At 38.5% G+C, this 21,777-nt stretch overlaps 1 protein-coding gene across 6 annotated transcripts in view; it reads left to right on the top strand.

The window, feature by feature from the left end:
* CSGALNACT2 (chondroitin sulfate N-acetylgalactosaminyltransferase 2) overlaps positions 1-21,777 on the top strand; it is a 101,893-nt gene that overhangs the window by 42,147 nt on the left and 37,969 nt on the right. For 5 of the 6 annotated variants that reach the window (XR_007518509.1, XM_049894701.1, XM_049894698.1 and 2 more), the window contains one exon: positions 5,884-5,965. Coding sequence is in view for 5 of the 6 variants with exons in the window: in XM_049894701.1 (XP_049750658.1) it covers positions 5,884-5,965 (82 nt within the window). In the remaining variant the exon portion in view is untranslated. Of the gene's footprint in view, positions 1-5,883; positions 5,966-6,629; positions 12,853-21,777 lie in introns of those variants that run through there. The other variant, XM_049894702.1, reaches the window with a different exon arrangement.

Genomic DNA, 21,777 nt, shown 5'->3' with positions numbered 1-21,777 from the left:
GATCTATTCTGCAGTCAGTCCTTGGCCTTGTTCTGACTAATGATTTTGAGCTTTTCCATCATCTCTTTCCACAGATGTAATTGATTTGATTCCTGTGTTTTCCATCTGGTGAGGTCCATGTGTATAGTCGCCATTTATGTTGTTGAAAAGGTATTTGCAATGAAGAAGTTGTTGGTCTTGGAAAATTCTATCATGCAGTCTCTGGCTTCATTTCCATCCCCAAGGCCATATTTTCCAACTACAGATCCTTCGTTTCTGGCTTTCACATTCCAATCACCAGTGCATCTTGAGTGCATGTTTGATCAATGTTAACATCTACATAACCATTGTACATTCATCAAAATTAAGAAATTAACATTGGTATGTTACTGTTAAGGAGCTCCGGTGGTACAGTGGTTAAGCATTTGGCTGCTAACTGAAAGGTTGATGGTTCAAACTCATCAGCCACTCCACATAGAAAGATGTGGCAGTCTGCTTCCATGGTGCAGTTCTACTTTGTCCTACAGGGTTGCCGAGAGTTGGAATCGACTCGAAGGCAATGGTTAAGCAGATGGGCTGCTAACCCAAAGGCTGGTGGTTCAAATCCACCAGCCATTCCTAGTGAGAAAGAGGTAGCAGCCTGCTTCCATAAAGATTACAGCCTTGGAAACCCATGGGGCAGTTCTGCCTTGTCCTACAGGTTGCTATGAGTTGGAATCGACTAGATGGTAGTGGGTTTTGTTGTTTATGTTACTGTTAAGTATACTACAGATTTTATTAGAATTTCATTAGTTTTTCCACTGATGTCCTTTTTCTATTCCAGATTCCAGGCCAGGGTACCGCATTGCATTTAGTATAATCTTTTGGTGTTAACATGAATAAAGAATGGCGTGAACTAAGAAGTAAATTTAATATGTTAAAAAAAAAAAAGAAAACCCAGGAGAGAAGGAGAAAACAAACATAAAGACAGAAATTAATGAAACAAAAATTCTTTATGTGCAAAAAAAAATTTTCATTTAAATCATTAAATGGATAGATTCAGGGTATAAAAAGATAACATTGGAAATTAAGACATGAAAGCACTGAGAAATTAATTATATATAATAAAATTTTAAAGTTGTAAATTCAAGACAAGATTTGAGAATTTATAAAATACTAACATGAGCTAAGAAGAAATAGAAGCATTGAAGAGACCAGAAGTTATCAAAAATTTTACCAAGTTTCCCGACACTTTCAGAGAGCAGGTAATCTTAGTGCCATAGGATTTATTTAATATATTTCTTAAGACCAGCATTATCTCGATACAAACACCTGGCAAAGCATGTGAGCACATATGTGCGTACACACACCCCTCTAACTTACCTGTAGTCAGTGCTCCTTAGGAATATAAATATAAAGGGGCTCAAAATAGCAGACTGAGCACCCACATCTGCCTTACCTCACATGCAGAATCCTTTGTAAAAATGAATTATTAAAAAGGGAAACCCACAATAGTGTATAAAAAATGAGAGAAATGCCTTTAGCAGATGTAGTTTTGAGAAATTTCTCTAAGGTAGAAACAGCATAGAGCTGATGGAAGGATAGCAAGCAGAAGAGAACAGTCTGGAGCATGTGCAGATCCCTGAGTGAAGATGAGGCTGCTTTGCATCCTCTGAACTCATAGAAGACTGGGAGTGGGATGGAGCCATGGAGTCTGTGTGCTTCTCTGGGGAGTGCTGAGCAGCGGGTGCCACAGGGATCGACTCCCAGGCTAGGCAGTGTGTGTGGTTACTGGAGCTGGAGAGGCAGGGCAGGATCCTAGGAAGCTAGTGCATTGCAGGATGTCCTGGGAGCCCCTGGACTCAGAACATGAGCTGCTGGTGCATACTGCCTGAGACCACGTCTGCCCCTCTTCCACTGTCACTGGAGATAAGCCCTTGTCATCGTAGCCAACAGCCTTGGATTTTTGAATAATGATTTTTGAAGTAAAAATGAGTACCAGTTAACTAAGACTAACCAAACATTTAAGGAAAGCCAGCACTTTGAGAAAGGCACCAAATTTTAATAAACAAAACTTAACACATGAGAACATGAATATAGATAGGAAACATCTGGAGATTAGAGAAAACATTAAATTTGTAAACAAGATATGTTGCTAAAAAATTGTGAAAATATAAAACTCAGTGGGCTGAATAGTGGAATGGTCACAAATGCATGTAGAAATTGTTGAATTGGTGAATGTTTTTGTGTGTATATTTTCCCCACAATAAAAATAAAAAATGGAAATGGAAAATATATACCTCATTTATCAGCTCCAACTTCATTGAGTCCCCAGTGCTACCTGATTAATTCTGTTTTTTCCAGTCATTTCTCTCATTCTGCACAGCAACTTTTTCAGACCATCCCTGCTCTCCTCAAAATTTCTGCCTCTACAGACCCTTACATTCCCGTTATCTTCAGGAATTTCCATGTGACTGCCCTACAGATTACCTCAGATTCATACCCAGAACCAAGCTCCTCCTTGCGCCATCTTGCTGTGCCAGCCCTTTCTCCTGTGCTTCTAGACTTTGGGAATGGCACCCATATACCATCTGTCAAGAATGAAACTTGGCTTTCATTCTTGAGTTATCCCTCCCTGTCATTGCCCCCGTCCACCCAGTCCCATCAGTCACTTGCTCGCTTTTGTCACTTCTGTGTCCTAAATCTTTTCCACATCTACCCACATTTCTTTCTTTTTGTACGTACATGCCATCATAGCATACAGCACTAGCTTCCTATGCCCAGGTTGCAACTGTTGTCTCTTTATTGCCTCCCCACCTCCCTTCTCCTCCATCCTAATCTCTTCTGTATACCCCAGCCTTCCAAGACATCATCTGATCCCATTTCTCCTCTGAATGACTTTTCAAAGAATGCCCCTTGTCATTAGGATAAAGCCCACCTGCATGACAAGGCACAGGTGGTTCTCTGTGATGGGGCCCTGAGTGTCTCTCTAGGCTAGAGATCAACAAGCTGGGGCCTGCAGGCCAAATCTGGCCTGCCACCTGGTTTTGTACTGCCCACAAGCTAAGAATGGTGTTTACATTTTTAAATGTTTGGGGAAAAAAACGATAATATTTCATGACACATGAAAATTATGTGAAATTCAAATTTCAGTGTCCGTAGAGGAAATTTATTGGGACACAGCCATGTTCATTTGATTATTTATTGTCAGTGACTCCTTTCACACTACAAAGATTGAGTAGTTTTGATAAAGACTGTAAGGTTCACAAAGCCTAAAATATTTACTAGCTGGCCGTTACAGGAATGATGTGCTGAGCCCTGGCACACTTCCTTTGTGGGTACCCTCTACTTCTGACTCTGGTGTTGAATCCCGCCATCCATGCCCACATGCTCTGACCATCTCCAGGCCTCCACGCATGCTCTTCTTTTGCCAGGAACCCTCCCCTAGATAACTTGGCTAACTCCTGTTCATCTATCAGATTCTAACTTAACCTTCATTTCTTGGAGGAAGCTGTCTCAGACCCTCCAGTTGGGGTCAGGTGCCTCTCCTTTTCATGCAGGAAGGACTTTTATTTCCTTTATTCGCCCACTTGTGTCCAGGTTCTCACTTTCTCGTTACCTACTTCAGGCTACCTGTTCAGTCATTATGCACAGCTTTATGCATAGTACCCTGTCATCCCTCACTCCTTCTTTTGTAGAACCTTCAACCTGCCTAAGGGCAACTGTCAGCCAGGCCCTAGAGCGGCAGACTGTGGAGGGTGAGAAACACACAGCACCACTACTCTGTTTCACTTTATGACCTTAGACCTCAAGAGCCCTGGCACTGCCGTAAAGTCCTGCACCTTACCTAGTCCACCCATTCTCCCATTTTCCAAGCCAGCTAGCCTTCTAATACTTCCCAACACCCCCTCATCACTCCTTATTCTCTGTTTATCTTACTTCACTTAGAAGATAAATTCCTTATTCTCCTGTCATGAAACCTGTCAGATTCAGTGCTTCTGAACTGTAGCTTCAGCCCTCTCTCTGTTCACAGGAGAGAAGCTGGGAATGCCTTTTTGTAAGGCCAGCCCAGACCTTTGTAAACTAGAGCTCATATCCTTGTGCCTAAACAAAGATGTCCGTCCAATTATCCTTCTTATTCTCTCCTGACGTAACATTTTGCCTCTTGTAGATCATTCTCATCAGCAAACAAACACACTGTAATATGACTTACCTTTAGAAAATACTGAAAGCCCTCTCTTGACCTCTGGGCCTCATTCTTTCTGTTCTTCCCTTGCTCACTGCTCTAGTCACAGTCGCTTCCTCGCTGCTTGTTAAACACTCCAAGCTCCTGCTGCTTTGCCTGGAGGTGGTCTCCTATTCCTTACATAGCCCACTCCTTCGTTTATTTTGGGTGCCTGCTTAAATGTCACCGTCTGAGAGGCTGTTTGTGGCTGTTATATCCCAAACAGGCCTGCCCCTCTGTCAGGCTCTCTTCTCATCCTGTTGCATTTTTGTTCAAGGCGTGTATCACCATCTGAAATGCATATTTATGTGTGATGACAGGGAGTTTGTCAGCTCTGTTCCAGCTCCAGGAACCATATTTAACAGATAATAAACATTGTTGAGTATATGAATAAAATAAAGGGTATTTATCAGGCTTCAACTTTTTCTTGATTCTGTGGCTCAATGTCATCCAAGTCCTTATTTTCTTTTTTTCTTCTCTCCTTGGACTGCTGTGGTTATGGCTTCGTTTTAAAGCTGGTTATCCTTATGGTTGCAAAAGGACTGCAGCAGTTGGAAGCTTCATACCTGCACCCTGTAACACACTGGCAAGCTGTTTTTGTAAACAGCTAGATAGGAAATATTTTATGTTTTCATTCCATGTCACAACTACTCTGCCTCATAGGGTGAAAGCAGTCTTAAGACAATCTGTAAAAAAATGAGCGTCACTGTGTTCCAATAAAAGTGTTTACAAAAGGAAGCTGCAGGCCGGATTTTACCTGTGGGCCACAGTTTGCTGACTCCTGCCCTACACCATGTTAAAAGAGCAAGTGTCTGATTCAGAAACTCGAAAACAAAGAGGCTTTGTTTTCCAAAGTTCCCAGCAAACCTTCCCTTATAGCTTATTGACCTGAATTGGGTCTAGTGCCTGTTACTGAATCAGTTCCTACAACAAGTGGGGTGAGACTCCCTCACTGGTGTAAAGTACAGGCATTCTCGAGGTTATAAACCAGATCATTCCCGAGGTTATAAACCCGACAGCAACGGGTTTTTTTGGTTTAGTGCAAGGAAGGGGTCGAAGCCTTTTCACTGATTTATAAGCTGCACATCAGCAAGTGAAGGGGATTGTGATGAAGAATTTGTTGCTAGTAGGGGCTGATTTCATCATTTCAAAGTGAGGGCAAATTTATATAACATTAAAGGGCAAGGATGAGTTGTCAGTAGGTGGGTCATTGGTAACCCAAGAACTAACCCACCTTAAAGCTGTGGGTGAAAGCTTTCCCTGAAGCTCTGGGCTGCATGGGGCCAGGTAATTAACAGAATGAAATTCTGCACACAATCAGGAAGAACTGTTGGGGAATCGATGCTGGATAGGCACCCAAGAAAGCCCTACTGTGTAGAACTTCGCACAGTGTATTACAGTTTGTGTTTGTGTAACGGTCATCCTCCCTAGAATGCAAGTTGCTGAGGTCAGGCACCAGATAGATTCATTAGTAACCTCATCACCCACCTTGTGCAGGGGTTGAGAAAGTGGTGGGATCCTTTGCTCCTGGGGATTAGTATACTTTTGGTAAGGATTTAATAACAAATGCATGTGGTCCTTTAGCAGTCACATAAATGGCAGGAAAAAATTGGGGGAAAATATTTTAATTTGTTTCATTGTTAATTAAAACTTCTAGTTCTTGAGGGATTAATTGAAGCCTTTTTTTTTTTTTTTTTAAGGTTCACAAAAAAGATTCTGGCTTTTGGCGAGATTTTGGCTTTGGAATGACTTGTCAGTATCGATCAGATTTCCTGACTGTTGGTAAGTATACCTTACGTTTAAGGACAGGATCTCTCATGCTTGTTCTAGGTCTCAGATTTGAGTGTTCTCCTATTATGAATGCTTGAGGTTATTTGAAAAGAAAGACGAGTCTGGTGATAGGAAAGACAAAGTGAGTTTGTAACTAATGTCTTTGAATAGCAAAAATGAGGTCAGAAAGATAAAAATATAATATTTACTTGACACCATTTTCTTTAAAATTGAAACATCACTAGTTTTTAGAAACACTCATTTGATTTGTACCGATGTGTGCAATTGTTTTGGGTATGCTTACAGGAGATTTCTACATACTTTAATATTATATACCTGGATTGTTACAGCTGGATTATCTAGTCCAGGGCTTTCATAAATTACATTTTATGTAGAGATGAAGAAAAAAAAAAAATTTTTTTTTTTTTTTTAATGAAGCTCCCGTTAATTGTCTATTGAACTATTATGCAATACCTCAGTTTTGAAAATAAATGAAAGAAGAGCTTCTCTATTTAACTGTGGTAGAAGTTGAAGTGAGGGTTGAGATACTTGCTTAATTGTCCATAGTGACCTTCTCCTGTGCCAGACCATACGGAATCCTTAGTAATGTTTTTCTGTGCTGATGTTACTTGTAAATTGTAATTCCTGTGTATCATTCCATCTTTTCCTTTAATAGATTCACAAATGCTAATTAACCAGAATATTGTAGCTCAAACACCAGAAAATTTGATAAAATCAGCAAATATAAAAACACTGGCAGCAGCAGAAACAACAGCACGTCCTTGTAGCTTGTGCAGACGAAACTACATGGTTCCAAGCATCATTGCAATTGGGTAATGATGACAGCTAGACCGGGGTGCATTAGAAGGTTCAGAAAGTAAATTAAACTAGAGGTTTAGCCTTATAGATACATTGATGCATGTAAGCTGGGCTTACAAAAAATGTTTTCGTTGTTATAACTCCAAAACCCAGTGCCATCGAGTCGATTCCGACTCATAGCGACCCTACTACAGGGATTTTTTTTGTTTGTTCTTTTTTTAAATTTTTTTTTACTGTGCTTTAAGTGAAAGTTTACAAATCAAGTCAGTCTCTCGTACAAAAAGTTACATACACCTTGCTATGTACTCCTAGTTGGTCTCTCCCTAATGAGACAGCACACTCTTCCTCTCCACCCTGTATTTCCCGTGTCCATTCAACCAACTCCTGTCCCCCTCTGCCTTCTCATCTCACCTCTAGACAAGAGTTGCCCACATGCTCTCATGTGTCTACTTGAGTCAAGAAACTCACTTCTCACCAGTATCATTTTCTGTTTTATGGTCTGGTCCAATCCCTGTCTGAAGAGTTGGCTTTAGGAATGGTTCCAGTCTTGGGCTAACAGAAGTTCTGGGGACCATGACCTCTGGGGTCCTTCTAGTTTCAGTCAGACCATTAAGTCTGGTCTTTTTATGAGAATTTGAGATCTGCATCCCACTGTTCTTGTGCTCCATCAGGGATTCTCTGTTGTGTTCCCTGTCAGGGCAGTCATTGGTTGTAGCCGAGCACCGTTTAGTTTTTCTGGTCTCAGGCTGATGTAGTCTCCAGTTTATGTGGCCCATTCTGTCTCTTGGGCTCATCATTACCTTGTGTCTTTGGTGTTCTTCATTCTCCTTTGCTCCAGGTGGGCTGAGACCAATTGATGCATCTTAGGTGGCCACTTGCTAGCATTTAAGACCCCAGACACCACTCACCAAAGTGGGATGCAGAATGTTTTCTTAATACATTCTGTTATGCTTGTTGACCTAGATGTCCCCTGAAACCATGGTCCCCAGACCCCTGCCCCTGCTACTCTGTTCCTCGAAGTGTTCAGGCATATTCAGGAAACTTCTTAGCTGTTGGTTTAGTCCAGTTGTGTTGACCTCTCCTGTAGTGTGTGTTGCCTTTCCCTTCACCTAAAATAATTCTTGTGTGCTATCTAATTAATGAACACCCCTCTCCCTCCCTCCCTACTCTGTAACCATCAAAAAATATTTTCTTCTGTGTTTAAACTATTCTCTGAGTTCTTATAATAGTGGTCTCATACAATATTTGTCCTTTTGCAGCTGACTAATTTTTCTCAGCATAATGCCTTCCAGATTCCTCCGTGTTATGAAATGTTTCACGGATTCATCATTGTTCTTCATCGTTGTGTAGTATTCCACTGTGTGAATATACCATAATTTATCCATTCATCCGTTGAGGGGCACCTTGGTTGCTTCCTCCATCTTTTTGCTGTTGTAAACAGTGCTGCAGTGAACATGGGTGTGCATATATCTGTTCGTGTGAAGGCTCTTATTTTTCTAGGATATATTCCAAGGAGTGGGATTGCTGGATCATATGATAGTTCTATTTCTAGCTTTTTAAGGAAGCACCAAATCAATTCCCAAAGTGGTTGTACCATTTTACATTCCCTCCAGCAGTGTATAAGTGTTCTAGTCTCTCCACAACCTCTCCAACATTTATTATTTTGTGTTTTTTGGATTAATGTCAACCTTGTTGGAGTGAGATAGTCTTATTGTAGTTTTGTTTTGCATTTCTCTAACGGCTAATGATTATGAACATTTCCTCATGTATCTGTTAGGTGCCTGAATGTCTTCTTTGGTGAAGTCCCTGTTCATATTACAGGAATATTTTTATAAAAAATAATAAATTTCTGCTGAAACACTGCACACAGGTTTTATTGTCACTTTGGTGTCATCCCCTCTGACAGCATGACCCAGTGCATTCCACACCCCTAGCATCTCTCTAGTGATGCCACTGGTTGTCCATTCACCTAAGCCTAAAGATGGCCCAGAGAACCTGGTCTAAGCTCCCTTCCTCACCCTAGCTTCAGTCTTATCTGGCAAAAAATAAAGTGTCAGAGAATAGTTTGATAAAGCAGAGCTGAAACCTGGTTCCAGGTCTCCTGATTCCCTGGCTACCTTTCCACATTATACTAGAAGTCATAGAATACATTTTATGTGCATTTTATATCCATATTACATTCATTTTTATAATCGGCCATCTGTTTTGGAAATCTTCTCCTTTTATCTCTTTATCATTGTAATATTTCTATAATGGAGAATCGGCAAATGACAAAAAGACATTAAATGAAACTAATGACCCTTTCCCAATTTCTTGCTTAATGAAACAGCAAGCATTCAGAATCCCTCAAAAACAGATTTTTATGCCTTTTTTTTTTTTAGCAGTATCTTGAATGCTTGGCATTCCTGTCGCTTTCTTTTTTTTAAATAGTAACTTTATTGAGATATAATTCACATACCCTAAAATTCACCTATTTAAAGTGTATCATTGACAGAATTGTATAGCTGTCACCACAGTCAAGCATAGAACATTATCATCACCCCAAGAAGAAATGCTATACCCATCAGCTGTCACTCCATTTCCCACTATCCACCTTTTCCACTCACAGCTAGGCAACCACTAACTCACTTTTCACTTCTATTGATTTGCTTCTTCTAGATATTTCATAATAATGGAATCATACAATATATGGTATTTTATGACTAACTTCTTTGACTTAGCATAATATTTTCAAGGTTCATCCATGTTGTAGCATTTATCAGAACTTTATTTCTTTTTATTAGCGAATAATGTTTGTTGTATGGCTATACTGCATTTTCTTTCAGTTTATCAGTTCATGGACATTTGAGTTTTTTCCACGTTTTGACTGTTTTGAATACTGCTTCCATGAACATTCATGTTTAAGTTTCTGTGTAGGCCTAGGTTTCCATTTCTCTTGGGTTTTATACCTAGGAATAGAACGGCTGGGTCATGGAGTAGCTGTATTTACCCTTTAGAGGATATGCTGCACTGTTTTCCATAGAGGCTGCATCAGCTTGCATATCCTAGCAGCAGTGAATGAGGCTTCTCATTTCTTCGTATCCTTGCCAGTTTATGCCATTATCTGTATTTTTTAGAATAGAGTACTTTTATTCTAGATAGTCTCTTATGAGATACATGACTTACAAACATCTTCTCCCATTCCATGAGTTGTTTTTTCACTTCTTTGATGCTATCCTTTGAAACAAAGAAGTTTTTAGTTTTGATGATATCCAGTCTTTTTTGTAGTTTTTCTTTTGGTGTCATATCTAAGAAATCATTGCCTAATCAGGTTATGAAGATTTATGCCTGTATTTTCTTCTAAGAGCTTTATACTTTTAGCCATGGTATTTTCAATTGCATCATATGCATGTGAAAGCTGGACAGTGAATAAGGATGACCGAAGAAGAATTGACACGTTTGAATTGTGGCGTTGGCGAAGAATATTGAATATACCATGGACTGCCAAAAGAACGAACAAATCTATCTTAGAAGAAGTACAACCAGAATGCTCCTTAGAAGCAAGGATGCCAAGACTGTGTCTTACATACTTTGGACATGTCTTCAGGAGGGATCAGTCCCGGGAGAAGGACATCATGCCTGGCAGAGTACCGGGTCAGCGGAAAAGAGGAAGACCCTCAACGAGGTGGATTGACACAGTGGCTGCAACAATGAGCTCAAGCATAACAATGATTGTAAGGATGGCTCAGGACCGGACAACATTTCGTTCTGTTGTGCATAGGGTCGCTATGAGTCAGAACTGACTTGATGGCACCTGACAACAACAACAGCAAATCCATCTTCAGTTAATTTTTGTATATGATGTGAGGCAGGATTCCGACTTCATTCCTTCCCATGTGGTTATCCACTCATCCCACCACCATTTGTTAAAAAGAATATTTTTTCGCTTTGAATTATCATGGCACCTTTGTCAAAAATCAGCTGACTGTAGATAGATGGGTTTATTTCTGAACTCTCAATTCTGCTCCATTGATCTGTACTTCTCTCCTTATGCCATTCCTCACTGTCTTGATCACTGTAGCTTTGTATTAAGTTTTGAAATGGGAAAGTGTGAGTCCTCCAATTTCATTCTTATTTTTTATCATTGTTTTGACTATTCCATATCCCTTGTCTCTTATGTATTTTAAAATCTTATCAATTTTAAGAGCAGCTTGTCAATTTCTGCAAAAAAGGTCATTGGAATTTGTTCGGGATTTCGTTGAATCTGCGATTGCTTTGTTATTATTGTCATCTTAACAGTATTGTCTTCCAATCCATACACAATTTTATTTATTTATTTAGAATGTTGTTAGGTGCTGTCGAGTTGGCTCTGACTCATAACAACCTCATGTATAACAGAACAAAATGTTGCCCTGTCCTGTGCCATCCTCACAATAGTAGATCAGTTTGAGCCCATTGTTGCAGCCACTGTGTCAGTCCATCTCATTAAGGGTCTTCCTCTTTTACACTGACCCTCTACTTTACCAAGCCTGATATCCTTCTCCAGAGATTCGTCTCTTCTGATAATGCATCCAAAGTAAGTGAAACAAAGTCTTACTATCCTCACTTCTAAGGAGCATCCTGTATGCACTTCCTCCAAGACAGATTTGTTCGTTCTTCTGGCAGAATTCAGTATTCTTTACCTACACCGTAATTCAAATACATCAGTTCTTCTTTGATCTTTTTTCATTGTCCCACTTACGCATGCATACGAGGCAATTGAAAATACCATGGCTTGGGTCAAGTGCACCTTAGTCCTTAAAGTGACATCTTTGTTTTTTAGATTTTAAAGAGGTTTTTTGCAGCAGATCTGCCTAGTGAAATACATTGTCTGATTTTCTTGACTGCTGCTTCCATGGAGGTTGATTGTTGATTGGACTGTAATGAAATCCTTGACAATATTCAGTCTTTTCTCTGGTTATCATGATGTTGTTTACTGGTCTAGTTGTGAGGATTTTTGTTTTCTTTATGTTCAGGTGTAATCCATACTGAAGGTTGTAGTCTTTGATCTTCATCAGTAAGTGCTTCAAGTCCTCTTCACTTCAGCAGGCAAGGTTGTGCCATCTGAATATCGCAGGTTGTTAATGAGTCTTTTTCCATTCCTAATGCTTCATTCTTCTTTGTATAGACCAGCTTCTGGGATTATTTGCTCAGCACACAGATTGGATAAGTAAGGTAAAAGGATAAAACCCTGCCACACACTTTTTCCAATTTTAAACCACTGAGTATCCCCTTGTTTTGTACAAACAACTGCCTCTTGATCTATGTACAAGTTACACATGAGCACAATTAAGTGTTCTGGAGTTCCTGTTCTTCTCACTGTTACCCATAATTTGTTATAATCTACGTAGTTGAATGCCTTTGTGTAGTCAGTAAAACACAGGTAAACATCTTTCTGGTGTTCTCTGCTTTCAGCCAAGATCCATCTGACATCAGCAGTCATACCCTTTGTTCCACATCATCTTCTGAATCCAGCTTGAATTTCTGGCAGTTCCCTGTCGACGTTTTGCTGAAGCTGTTTTTGAGTTATCTTTAGCAAAATTTTACTTGGCATGTGATATTAATGGTATTGTTTGATAATTTTCACATGCCACTTTGATCGCCTTTCTTTGGAATGGGCACGAATATGGATCTCTCCCAGGCAGTTGGCCTAGTAGCTGTCTTCTAAATCTCTTGGCATAGATGAGCAAGTGCTTCCAGCGTTGCGTCCATTTGCTGAAGCATCTCGATTGGCATTCCATCAATTCCTGGAGTCTTGTTTTTCACCAGTGTCGTCTTCCTTCAGCACCGTTGGTTCTTGATTATATGCTACCTCTTGAAATGGTTAAACATCAACCAATTCTTTCTGATACAGTGACTCTGTGTATTCCTTCCATCTTCTTATGATGCTTCCTGTGCCATTCAGCTTTTTGTCCATAAAAATCCAATATTGCAACTCTAGGCTTGTAGTTTTTCTTCAGTTCTTTCAGCTTTTTCTTCTCTTTTGGGTTTGTAACTCCAGGTCATTGCACATTTCGTTATAATGCTTTGGTTTCTTGAGTCACCCTTTAAAGTCTTCTATTTAGCTCTTTTACTTCATTGTTTCTTCTGTTTGCTATTGTTACTCTGCACTCAAGAGCAAGATTTAGAGTTTTTTTTACGAGATTGATTTTGGCCTTTTAGAACGTTATCATCTTTTTATTGTTTCTTTCTCAGTATTTTGTAGTTTTTAGAGCACAGGTCTTACACTTGTTAAAATTATTTCTAAATATCTTTTTGATGCTATTATAAATGGAATTGTTTTCTAAATTTCATCTTTGGATCATTCATTGAAAGTACATAGAAATGCAATTGAATTTTGTATATTTATCTTCTATCTTGCAATCTTGCTGAATTTGTTTATTCTATTAGTTTATTGCTATGTATATAGCAAATCTTGGGATTTGCTATATAGATGATCATGGCATCTGTGAATAGAGGTCATTTTACTTCTTCCTTTCGTGTTCGTATGCCTTTTATTTCATTTTCTTGCTTAATTGTCCATGCTGGAACCTCTAGTACAGTGTTGAATAGAAGTGGCAAGAGCAGACATCCTTGTCTTCTTCTTGATCTTAGGTGGAAAGCATGTAGGCTTTCACCATTAAGTATGGTGTTAGCTGCGGGTTTGTCATTGATGCCTTTTATCAGTTGAAGATGTTCCTGTCTGTTTCCAGTTTGTCAAGTGTTTTTATCATGAAGAGACATGTGTATTTTGGCACATGCTTTTTCTGCATCTCTTGAGAAAATCCTGTGGTTGTTGTCCTTTGTTTCATTAATATGGTCTATTACATTAATTGATTTTCAGGTATCAAATGCACTTTGGATTACTGGGATAAATTTCATTTGGTCATATTGTATGATCTTTTAATATTGCTGGATTTGGTTGGTGTTTTTGTTTTTGAGGATTTTTATGTCTCTTTTTGTAAGAGGCAATGATCTGTTTTCTTCTGATTTTTTTTTGTCTGGTTTTGATATCAGGGTGATACTAGAGTCATAGAATGAGCTTTACTGATTTTTTTTGCATTAAGTGAATTTTTCTAGTCTAACATATCTGGTTTATTTGTTCTCCTCTTTTATATTTTGCAAGTGTTTATGAGGAATTGGTATTAATTCTTCTTTAAGAACTCACCAGTGAAGACATCTGTACCTAGGCTTTTCTTTTTGGGTATTTTTTTTTTTTTTTAATGGTAATTCAGTCTCTTTTCTTGTTATAAGTCTATTCACATTTTTTATTTCCTCTTCAGTCAGTTTCAGTATTTTTTGTCTCTCTAGAAATCTGTCCATGTGTTTAAATTATCTAATTTATTGATTTATACTTCATAGTAATCTCTCATAATCTTTTTACTTCTGTAAGTACTGATCCCTCTTTCATTATTTGATTTTAGTAATTTCAGTCTTTTTTTTTCTTGGTCATTCCTACTAAAGATTTGTCAACTTTGTTGATCTTTTCAAAGAACCAACTTTTGTTTTCATTGCTTTTCTCTGTTGCTTTTGTATTTTCTATTTCATCGATTTCCTCTCTAATCTTTGCTATTTACTTCTTTTTGATTACTTTGTGTTTAGTTTGGACTTCTTTTTTCAATATTTTAAGGCAAAAGCTTAGGTTATCAATTTGGGATTTTTCTTCTTTTTTAATAAAGGCGTTTATGGGTATAAATTTGCCTCTAAGGATTGCCTTAGGTTCATGCTATAAGTTTTGATACGTTGTCTGTTCATTTTTATTTACCTCAAAGTAATTTTTAATTTTCCTTGTGATTTTTTTATTCTTTGACTAACTGGTTATTTTGGGTTGTTTTTCATTTTCACAAATTTGTGAATTTCCCAAGTTTCTGTTATTGCCAGTTTCATTCCACTGTGAATGAGACACACTCTGTATGATTTCAGTCCTTTTATATTTATCGAGGTTGTTTTATGGTCTAGCATACATAGTCTATCCTGAAGAATATTCCATGTGCAGTTGAGAAAAATGTGTATATTCTGCTGTTTTTGCATGCAGTGTTCTATAGATGTCTGTTAGGTCCGGTTAGTTTATAGAGTTGTTCAAGGTATCTGTTTCCTTGTTGATCTTCTGCCTAGTTATCCTATTCGTTATTTTATCTTATTTTTTTGTGTGTGCTTTAAGTGAAAGTTTACAATTCAAGTCAGTTTCTCATGCAAAAACTTATACACACATAGTTATGTGACCCCCGTAGCTCTCCCTACAATGTGACAGCACACTCCTTCTCTCCACCCTGTATTGTCTGTGTCCATTCAACCAGCTTCTGTCCCCCTCGGCATTCTCATCTCGCCTCCAGACAGGAGCTGCCCACATAGTCTTATGTGTCTACTTGAGTTAAGAAGCACACTCCTCACCAGTATTATTTTATGTCTCATAGTCCAGGCTTATCTTTGTCTGAAGAGTTGGCTTCAAGAATGGTTTTAGTTTTAGGCTAACAGAGAGCCCAGGGGCCATGACCTCTGGGGTCTCTCCAGTCTCAGCCAGACCATTAAGTCTGGTCTTTTTACTAGAATTTAAGATCTGCATCCCATTTGTCTCTTGCTCTGTCAGGGATTCTCTATTGTGTTCCCTGTCAGGGCAGTCATTGGTGGTAGCCGGGCACCATCTAGTTCTTCCAATCTCAGGCTGGTTTATGTGACCCTTTCTTTCTCTTGGGATCATATTTTCCTTGAGCCTTTGGTGTTCTTCATTCTCCTTTGCACCAAGTGGGTTGAGACTCATTGATGCATTTTAGGTGGCTGCTTGTTACTTTTAAGACCCCAGACACCACTCACCAAAATGGGATGCAGAACGTTTTCTTAATACACTTTGTTATGCCAGTTGACCTAGATGTCCCTGAAACCATGGTCCCTAGACCCCGCCCTGGCTACTTGGTTCCTCGAAGTCTTTGGTTGTATTCATGAAACTTCTTAGCTTTTGGATTAGTCCAGTTGTGGTGACTTCCCCTGTATTGTGTGTTTTCCTTCCCTTCATAGAAAATAATTCTTGCCTACTAATTAGTGAATACTCCTACCCTCCCCCTTCCTCCCTACACTCATAACCATCAAAGAATGTCTTCTTGTGTTTAAACCTTTTCTTGAGTTCTTACAATAACGATCTCATACAATGTTTGTCCTTTTGCGACTGACTAATTTCATTCAGCATAATGCCTTCCAGATTCCTCCATATTAGGAGATGTTTCACAGATTCGTCGTTGTTCTTTACTGTTGCGTAGTATTCCATTATGTGAATATAGTATAAGTTGTTTATCCATTCACCCGCTGATGTGCACTATCCTATTTATTATTGAAAGTGGGATATTGAAGTTTCCAACTATTTTTGTTAAATTGCCTATTTCTCCCTTTAATTCTATTAGTTTTTGAAAAGCTTCACATATTTTGGTGCTTTGTCGTTACATGCATATCTGTTTATAGGTGTTATATCTTCCCAATGGATTGACCCTATTATTGTTTTAAAATGTTCCTCCTTATCTCTAGTAACACTTGTTGTTCTAGATCTGTTTTCTCTGATATTAGCATAGCCATTCCACTTTTTTTTTTAATTAAACTTTTTTTCATTTTTAAAATTGTGCTTTAAGTGCAAGTTTACAAACTAAGTCAGTCTCATATAAAAAGTTACATACACCTTGCTATATACTCCTCGTTGCTCTCCCTCTGATGAGACAGCCCACTCCTTCCTTCCACTCCCTGTTTTCGTGTCCTCTCAGCCAACTTCTAACACCCTCTGCCCACTCATCTCCCCACCAGACAGGAGCTGCCCACATAGTCTTATGTGTCTACTTGATCCAAGATGCTTACTCATCACCACTATCGTTTTCTATCCCACAGTCCACTCCAGTCCCTGTCTAAAGAGTTGGCTTTGGGCATAGTTCCTGCTAACAGAAGGTCTGGGGACCATGACCTCTGGGGTCCTTCTAGTCTCAGTCAGACCATTACGTCTGGTCTTTTTACAAGAATTTGGGGTCTGCATCCCACTGCTGTTTTTGTTTCCTCAGGGGTTCTCTATTGTATTCCCTGTCAGGGCAGTCATTGGTTATAGCCAGGCACCATCTAGTTGTTCTGGTCTCAGGCTGTAGTCGTCTCTGGGTTTTGTGGCTCTTCCTTCCTGTCCCTTGGGCTCATAATTACCTTGTGTCTTTGGTGTTCTTCATTCTCCTTTGCTTCAGGTGGGTTGAGACCAATTACTGCACCTTGCATGGCTGCTTGGTAGTGTTTTAAGACCCTAGATGCCACTCTTCAAATTGGGGTGCAGAATGTTTTCTTAATAGATTTTATTATGCCAGATCACTTAGATGTTCCCTGAAACCATGGCCCGCAAACCCCCGCCCCTGCTATGCTGGCCTTTGAAGCATTCAGTTTATTCAGGAAACTTCTTTGCTTTTGGTTTATTTAGTCCATTGTGCTGACTCTCCCGTGTTATGTGTTGTCTTTCCCTTCACCTAAAATAGTTTGTTACCTACTATCTAATTAGTGAAAAACCCTCTCCCTCCATCCCTCCCTGCTCTCGTAACCATGAAAGAATATCCTTTTCTCTCTTTAAACTATTTTTCGAGTTCTTATAATAGTGGTCTAATATAATATTTGTCCTTTTGCAACTGACTAATTTCACACACCATAATGTCTTCCTGATTCCTCCGTGTTATGAAATGTTTCACAGATTCATCATTGTTCTTTATTGATGCGTACTGTTGCACTGTGTGAATATACATAATTTATTTATCCATTCATCTGTTCATAGGCATTTTGGTTGCTGGCATCTTTATGCTATCGTGAACAATGCTGCAGTGAACATGGGTGTGCATATATCTGTTCGTGTACAGGCCCTTGTTTCTCTAGGATATATTCCAGGGAGTGAGATTGCTGGATCCTATGGTAGTTCTTTTTCTAGCTTTTTAAGGAAGCACCAAATCGATTTCTAAAGTGGTTGTACCATTTTACATTCCCTCCAGCAGTGTATAAGTGTTCCAGTCTCTACAACCTCTCCAACATTCATTATTTTGTGTTTTTTGGATTAATGCCAGCCTTGTTGAGGTGAGGTAGAATCTCATTGTAGTTTTAATTTGCATTTCTCTAATGACTAATGATCTTGAGCATTTACTCATGTATGTGTTAGCAACCTGAATGTCTACTTTAGTGAAATACCTGTTCATATACTTTTGCCCATTTTTTAAATGGATTATTTGTCTTTTTCTTGTTGAGTTTTTGTAGTATCGTGTAGATTTTAGAGATCAGACACTGATCAGAAATGTCATAGCTAAAAACTTTTTCCCTGTCTGTAGGTAATCTTTTTATTCTTTTGGTGAAGTCTTTGGATGAGCATAGGTGTTTTATTTTTAGGAGCTCCCCATTATCTGGTTTCTCTTCTGCATTGTTAGTAATGTTTTATATACTGTTTAAGCCATGTATTGGGGCTCCTAATGTTGTTCCTATTTTGTCTTCCATGATCTTTATCGTTTTAGATTTTATATTTAGGTCTTTGATCCATTTTGAGTTCATTTTTGTGCATGGTATGAGGTATGGGTCTTGTTTTATTTTTTTGCAGATGGATATCCAGTTATGCCAGCACCATTTGTTAAAGAGACTGTCTTTTCCCAATTTAACTGACTTGGGGCCTTTGTCAAATATCAGCTGCTCACATGTGGATGGATTTATGTCTGCATTCTCAATTTTGTTCCATTGGTCTATGTATCTGTTCTTGTGCCAGTACCAGGTTGTTTTGATTGCTGTGGCGGTACAATAGGTTCTAAAATCAGGTAGAGTGAGGCCTTTCATTTTGTTCTTCTTTTTCAGTAATGCTTTACTTATCCTGGGCCTCTTTCCCTTCCATATGAAGTTGGTGATTTGTTTCTGCACCTCACTAAAGAATGTTGTTGGAATTTGGGTCGGAATTGCATTAAATGTATAGATCGCTTTTGGTAGAATAGATATTTTTACAATGTTAAGTCTTCCTATCCATGAGCAAGGTATGTCTTTCCACTTATGTAGGGCTCTTTTGGTTTCTTGCAGAAGTGTACTGTAGTTTTCTTTGTATAGGTCTTTTACATTTCTGGTAAGATTTATTCCTAAGTATTTTATCTTCTTGGGGGCTACTGCGAGTGGTATTGATTTGGTGATTTCCTCTTCGATGTTCTTTTTGTTGGTGTAGAGGAATCCAACTGATTTTTGTAAGTTTATCTTGTATCCTGATAAACTGCAGAACTCTTTTATTTGTTTCAGCAGTTTTCTGGAGGATTCCTTAAGGTTTTCTGTGTATAAGATGATGTCATCTGCAAATAGAGATACTTTTACTTCTTCCTTGCCAGTCTGGATGCCCTTTATTTCTTTATCTAGCCTAATTGCTCTAGCTAGGACCTCCAGCACAATGTTCAATAAGAGTGGTGATAAAACGTATTCTTGCCTGGTTCCCAGTCTCAAGGGGAATGCTTTCAGGGTCTCTCCATTTAGGATGATGTTGGCTATTGGCTTTGTATAAATGCCCTTTATTGTGTTGAGAAATTTTCCTTCTATTCCTGTTTTGCTGAGAGTTTTTATCATGAATGGGTGTTAAACTTCATCAAATGCCTTTTCTGCATCAATTGATAAGATCATGTGGTTGGTTCTTGTCTTTTGTTTTATTTGTATGATGGATTACATTAATTGTTTCTCTAATGCTGAAGCATCTCTGCGTACCTGCTGTGAATCCCACTTGGTCATGGTGAATTATTTTTTTCATGTGTTGTTGAATTCTATTGGCTAGAATTGTGTTGAGGATTTTTGCATATGAATTCATGGGGGATACGGTCTGTAATTTTCTTTTTTAGTGGTATCTTTATCTAGTTCTGGTATCAGAGATATGCTGGCTTCATAGAATGAGTTTGGGAGTATTCCATCCTTTTCTATGCTCTGAAATACCTTTAGTAGTAGTGGTGTTAACTCTTCTCTGAAAGTTTGGTAGAACTCTGCGGTGAAGCTGCCTGGGCAAGGGCTTTTTTTTGGTTGGGAGTTTTTTGATTACCTTTTCAATCTCTTTTGTTATGAGTCTATTTAGTTGTTCTACCTCTGTTTGTGTTAGTTTAGGTAGGTAGTGTGTGTCTAGGAATTCATCCATTTCTTCTAGGTTTTCAGATTTGTTAGAGTACGATTTTTCATAGTGATCCGGTGCGATTCTTTTAATTTCAGTTGGGCCTGTTTTAATTTCACTCATCCCATTTCTTATTCAGGTTATTTGCGTCCTCTCCTGTTTTTCTTTTGTCAGTTTGGCCAATGGTTTATCAATTTTGTTAATTTTTTCCAAGAGCCAGCTTTGGGTCTCGTTAACTCTTTCAGCTGTTTTCTGTTTCATTTAATTCTGCCGTAATATTTATTATTTGCTTTCTTCTGGTGCCTGAGGGTTTCTTTTGTTGCTCTCTATTTCTTCAAGTTGTAGGGATAAGTCTCTGATTTTGGCCCTTTCTTCTTTTTGTATGTGCGCATTTATTGATATAAATTGACCTCTGAGCAGTGCTTTTGCTGTGTCCCAAAGGTTCTGCTAGGAAGTGTTTTCATTCTCCGAATTTCTTTATTCCATCCTTAATGTCTTCTATAATCCAGTCTTTTTTGAGCAGGGTATTGTTCAGTTTCCATGAGTTTGATTTCTTTTCCCTGCTTTTCCTATTATTGATTTCTACTTTTATGGCCTTATGGTCAGAGAAGTTGCTTTGTAATATTTCGATGTTCTGGATTCTGCCAAGGCTTGCTTTATGACCTAATATGTGGTCTATTTTAGAGACTGTTCCATGTGCACTAGAAAAGAAAGTATACTTGGCTGCTGTTGGAGTGTTCTGTATATGTCTATAAGGTCAAGTTGGTTGATTATGGCATTTAGATCTTCAGTGTTTTTATTGAGCTTCTTTTTGGACGTCGTGTCCTTTACCAGAAGTGGTCTGTTGAAGTCTCCTACTATAATTGTAGAGCTTTCTATCTCACTTTTCAGTGCTGTTAGAGTTTGTTTCATGTATCTAGCAGCCCTGTCATTGGGTGCATAAATATTTAATATGGTCATATCCTTCTGGTATATTGTCCCTTTAATCATTATATACTGTCCTTCTGTATCCTTTTTGGTGGATTTAAAGTTTATTTTGTTGGAAATTAATACTACCACTCCTGCTCTTTTTTGGTTGTTGTTTGCTTGCTCTATTTTTTTCCATCCTTTGAACTTCACTTTGTGTCTCTAAATCTAAGGTGTGACTCTTGCAGGCAGCGTATGGACGGGTCGTCTTTTTTGAATCCATCCTGCCACTCTCTGTCCCTTTATTGGTGCATTTAGTGCATTTACATTCAGTGTAATTATAGATATGAGATTACTGCTGTCATTTTGATGTCTTTTTTGTGTGTTGTTTGCTGTTTCTTTTTCCTGCTTAATTTTTTGTGCTGAGAAGTTTATATATTGTCTTTTCCTCTTATTCGTTGTTGTTGATTTTGTTTCTGCTGAGTATTTTTTTTTTTCTTGCATTTTATTTTGATGAGTAGAACAGTTAGTCTCCCTTGTGGTTACCTCAATATTTACCCGTATTTTTCTAAGTTCAAACCTAACTTTTATTTCTTCATATCGCCTCGTCTTCATCTGCATATGAAAGATCTATGACTACTTTTCTTATTCTCTCAATTGTTTTAATGTCCTCTTTAAGTAATAACATTGGTGTTTTCCTGTTTTGAGCATTTTTTAATCTTGATTGATTTTTTTGACTTTCCTGTCTGGGTTGAGTACTCTGAGTACCCTGTCCAGTGTTTTAGTCTTGGGTTGATACCTGATATTGTTGATCTTCTAACCAAAGAAGTCCCTTTAGTATTTCTTGTAGTTTTGTTTTGGTTTTTACAAATTCCCTAAACTTTTGTTTATCTGGAAATGCCCTAATTTTGCCTTCATATTTGAGAGTCAGTTTTTCTGGATATATGATTCTTGGCTGGCAATTTTTTCCTTCAATGCTTTATATAAGTCATCCCATTGCCTTTTT

This window comes from Elephas maximus, chromosome 8, assembly GCF_024166365.1.
Source record: "Elephas maximus indicus isolate mEleMax1 chromosome 8, mEleMax1 primary haplotype, whole genome shotgun sequence".
In the NCBI taxonomy this organism is placed as follows: domain Eukaryota; kingdom Metazoa; phylum Chordata; class Mammalia; order Proboscidea; family Elephantidae; genus Elephas; species Elephas maximus.
The sequence above is the reverse complement of the archived record's forward strand: the minus strand, read 5'-3'. Positions and strand labels throughout refer to the sequence as shown.